The 3,809-nt window shown below is 35.2% G+C and overlaps 1 protein-coding gene across 2 annotated transcripts; it reads left to right on the forward strand.

The window, feature by feature from the left end:
- The first annotated feature begins 347 nt into the window (after positions 1 to 347).
- Positions 348 to 1,702, forward strand: LOC145138217 (uncharacterized). Of its 2 annotated transcripts, none has more exons than XM_079072332.1 (5): positions 348 to 612; positions 793 to 923; positions 1,081 to 1,162; positions 1,244 to 1,360; positions 1,441 to 1,702. In XM_079072332.1, exons 2-5 carry the CDS (start codon positions 802 to 804, stop codon positions 1,489 to 1,491), a joined length of 372 nt encoding a protein of 123 aa, XP_078928458.1. In that variant the 5' UTR covers positions 348 to 612; positions 793 to 801; the 3' UTR covers positions 1,492 to 1,702. The 2 variants fall into 2 exon arrangements, with proteins under 2 accessions (XP_078928458.1, XP_078928457.1); XM_079072331.1 differs by having other exon boundaries at positions 358 to 612; positions 758 to 923.
- The last annotated feature ends 2,107 nt before the right edge of the window (positions 1,703 to 3,809 follow it).

Consider the following 3,809-nt stretch of genomic DNA (forward strand, 5'->3'; position numbering starts at 1 on the left):
TGAAACTGGTAACTAATATTTTTTTAATAGGTCAAAAAAGATTTTATGCCTATAGAATGCCAAAAAAATAACATAAATGACCTTTTAAAAAAAACAAAAAATTTATTGGTCTAGAGGAACATTAATCTATAAATTTATAACAAAAGCAAGTACTTCTAATACTAATAGAACTGATGAGAATGAAAATACCACTAAGAAAAAATACTAATTTTTTTAGTGTCAAAAGCCTTAGTTTTTTATTTTGTTCGGAGCCTCTTATGGATTTGGACCGAAAATAAATGGTTTAAGAAGCAAGCACGGAAGTGGCGAATAGCAGCGGGCCGGGGGAAACGGTGGATGAAGCTCGGTGGAGACTTTACTATTCATGATTTGTAAATTACAAGTGCAAGTGGTGACCGGTATGGACGTGAGCCTGTTTCAAAAAAAGTATGTGGTACAAAGTGGACAAAATCCAAATCTTCAAGGACTACAACATAATTACCTGGATTCTTTTACCAGCAAGGATCCGCCGATAGGAACCAGTTGGAAGCGATTCAAGAACGCAGCCTTCGTCTTCCGCTTCAGTTCACTTTGAAAATTCAGGTCGATCTGCCGCTACTTTACATATCAGAGGTGAATTGATTTCACATTCTTATTTTTCTTCTCCCCAATTTCTGAATCTACAAAGTAGAATTACTTTGTGGCGAGACAAGCTGTAGCGATTTGTGCATACTAATTGTTCGACGAAATGCCTCACTAGACTTTTTTCAAATTACAGGAATTAATTTCCAAGTGTTCCCATTTTATGATCAGTCATCGAAGATGAGTGGACTGTACGATGGATGGAATGAAATTCTAAAGATTCAGAAGTTCCGGAGAACGGTGGGATACACTATTTTCTTTTCTTTCTCGGCGCTCATTAGCTATGCCTACAACTCCAACACGTACGTATACTGTTACTGTTATTGATTTCATATGCCACCCAAATATCTAAATATTTGATAGTTTTACATTGATTAGTTATTACTCAGACAAATTAATCGTTCCCTAATCATATGAATTTGTTGGGTTTTATAATTCGTCTTTCCCTTTTTATTTCAGGACAAGAGCTGGATTCTCAAGAGGTGATCAGTTTTATGCATCTTATCCTGCAGGGAGTGAGCTTTTGACTGATACTACTAAGGTAAGTTGTATATTATTATACATCAAAATCAAAATGGGTTAATTGTTTGTTTATTGGATTTGTGCTTTTGTTTGTGGTTAGTTGTATAAATCTGCACTTGGGAATTGCTTCGAAGAGGAAGAATGGGGCCCGATTGAATGGTCTGTAATGGCCAAGCATTTTGAACGTCAAGGGAAATCACCATATGCGTATCACGCTGTAAGTAACTTGAACTTTATAAGTAGTTAATAAGTTGAATATGATTATAACTGTTTGTGTGTTGGGTTTTGTTTTTGTAGCAATATCAGGCTCACCTTGCTTCTAATGGAAATCTTGATGGAAGTGGCTAGAATGTAGCATCCAGCAGGAGTAGGAGTCACATGTATTCATGGAGCATTTGCAATTTCATTAATACTAATATTAAAGAAGCCTGGTACTTATGAGCTTATGATGAATTGTAATACATCAATGGTGTAACGTTGTGATCTAGGCGAATGAGTTTTTATTGTTACTTTTGGCCACTCTTTCTTGCAAAAATATTCCATAAATTAGTTTTTTTTATTTTTTTTACTTACTATGTTTGAATCATGGCGGAAGAGGTACAATGTGTCTTGAATGTTATTGTAAAAGGTATGACTGTACCGAGAGTGGTCATGCTGGAGAAGGGCGTGGTCTCCGACCACCTCACCATCAGCCAAGCCACGATGACGCTGGAGAATGGTTGGTATCAACGCCATCACACCAGAAAAGGAGGGGAGAGAGAGAGAGAGAGAGAGAGAGAGAGAGAGAGAGAGACCAATAAATGTTCACGTTGTTTAACTGGACACATTACGACCACACCCTAGGCGTGGTTTGTACTCCCTACGGTTTTTGTCTTGCATCAGATGTGAAGGAGTAAAGGAGTAAAGGTTCATTTTAATTTGAAACAAAATGACTACAAACATAATGGGAAGATGACAAAAATAGCCACTTTCCTAATCATTTTCCACCAAATAACCAAAAATTTAGAAAAAGACATTTTTAACCAACAAAATAACAATCGAAGTCAGCTAACTTGCGATTTCATTAGCACGCCTGCGATTTCGTTGTTTCAACTAGGGTTTCATGTTTGCTATAAAAAATCATTTTGCCCATTTTCAGCCCATACAAAATCTCAGGTGGTTTATGGCCATCTACGATTTCCTCTCTGCTCATCTACGGTTTTATGTTGATTTTTCCTTTGTTTTAATATACTAGGCTTTTATTTGGATTACGATTTCGTACATGTTGATCGCAATTGTACAAGCCTTTAATGGAAAATTTATGCATTACAAACTTGTACAATCATAGATGGTCATGCCATATGTGATTTTGTCTCTAACTTTTTCTAAACAACGGACATAATAAATACAAATTACTACTAGGTTTTAGCCAATATGATAAAATACTAACAAAAAAGATAAAGATAAGAATACTTACAAAATTGTTAATAGGTAAATTCGTCTTCGGCCATCAATTTTTTTTTATCCTTGAAACAGAAAAATGAGGTAAAACAGTCTTTTCTGTTTCGAGATTTTTATACATAGATGTAAATATATTTTTGTTACTTTATTTTGTATTTATGGTTTCGAAGTATTTGCCTCATCATATGAAGGCTCCTTCGAAATCTATACATGCTGTAGATCATGCATGTGTGTATCATATCGTATCTCATAGAATATTTTTTGTTGAGATTTGCTTACGTATTATGCTCCACATACCAATATTTCATTAATGTTGACTGTCTTACCCACCACCTTTTGTAACTGTATATATAGTTGTGTGAGGCCCTAGGATTAGTGTGCATCCACCATCATATTTGCTTGTAATCATTCGTGTTTCCCTGCTTATGTTCATCATGAACATTTGAGCTTGTTGCAATCAACCAAGTATTGAAACGTTATTTAGTTTGTGTTCTTTATAATTTCGCATTGTTTATTTTCATTGATCGTCTTTTTAATCCAAAAAGTGGTACCTGAGCATGAATCATTCATCTGATTTGATTTCATTTTCATCTTGTCTTCATAAGATCTGTTTTTTGTGGTTTTCAAACCCTAAACCTCTTATGTTTTTATTGATTTTATTCGAATCCTTTTTTAACATGGAAAATTTCAGTGTGCTTCTTTATCTCGAACTATTCGAACAGTTGGGGCTCAAGCACCAATGCTCTAATGCTTTTTCCGGTAAGTACGATAAATAGGTCGATAAAATGGAAGATTATATGTTTGCCATTGATGAAGATGTGTGGTGATCTGTAAAACAATGTCCTAACATGGCTAGTATCGGTGTTTGTTTTGGTGTAGATGGTGCTGAGATAGCTCTTACTTCGACAGGAAAGAAGATAGAAAATGATCAAAAAAGCCAAATGTGAGCTTCACTATGGAGTTCCTCCAAATATTAGCGTGGACCTGAAGAAATACACAAGTACTCGAGAGATGTGGCTCAAACTGAAGGATCTTTATGAAGGAACTGGAAAGAGGAAGAAATATCAAGTAACAAACAACCTGAGTTTCTTGATACGACTGAAATATGGACGAAACCCTGGAAAAAACCTATGATTAATTTGGTCAAATCATGACAAATCTCGAAAAACATCATATCATCAAAAGCTAACTAGAGATTAACATCACATTCATGCAATCTCAAAGAA

The sequence above is a fragment of the Lactuca virosa genome, chromosome 9, assembly GCF_052849685.1.
Source record: "Lactuca virosa cultivar CGN04683 chromosome 9, Lactuca_virosa_CGN04683_v6, whole genome shotgun sequence".
NCBI classification, from domain to species: domain Eukaryota; kingdom Viridiplantae; phylum Streptophyta; class Magnoliopsida; order Asterales; family Asteraceae; genus Lactuca; species Lactuca virosa.

Coding starts and splice junctions, on each gene's coding strand:
- LOC145138217 (XM_079072332.1), top strand. CDS start 802: ATGAGTGGACTGTACGATGGATGGAATGAAATTCTAAAGATTCAGAAG. Junction 924..1,080: donor TATGCCTACAACTCCAACAC/GTACGTATACTG, acceptor TTTTTATTTCAG/GACAAGAGCTGGATTCTCAA. Junction 1,163..1,243: donor TTTTGACTGATACTACTAAG/GTAAGTTGTATA, acceptor GTTTGTGGTTAG/TTGTATAAATCTGCACTTGG.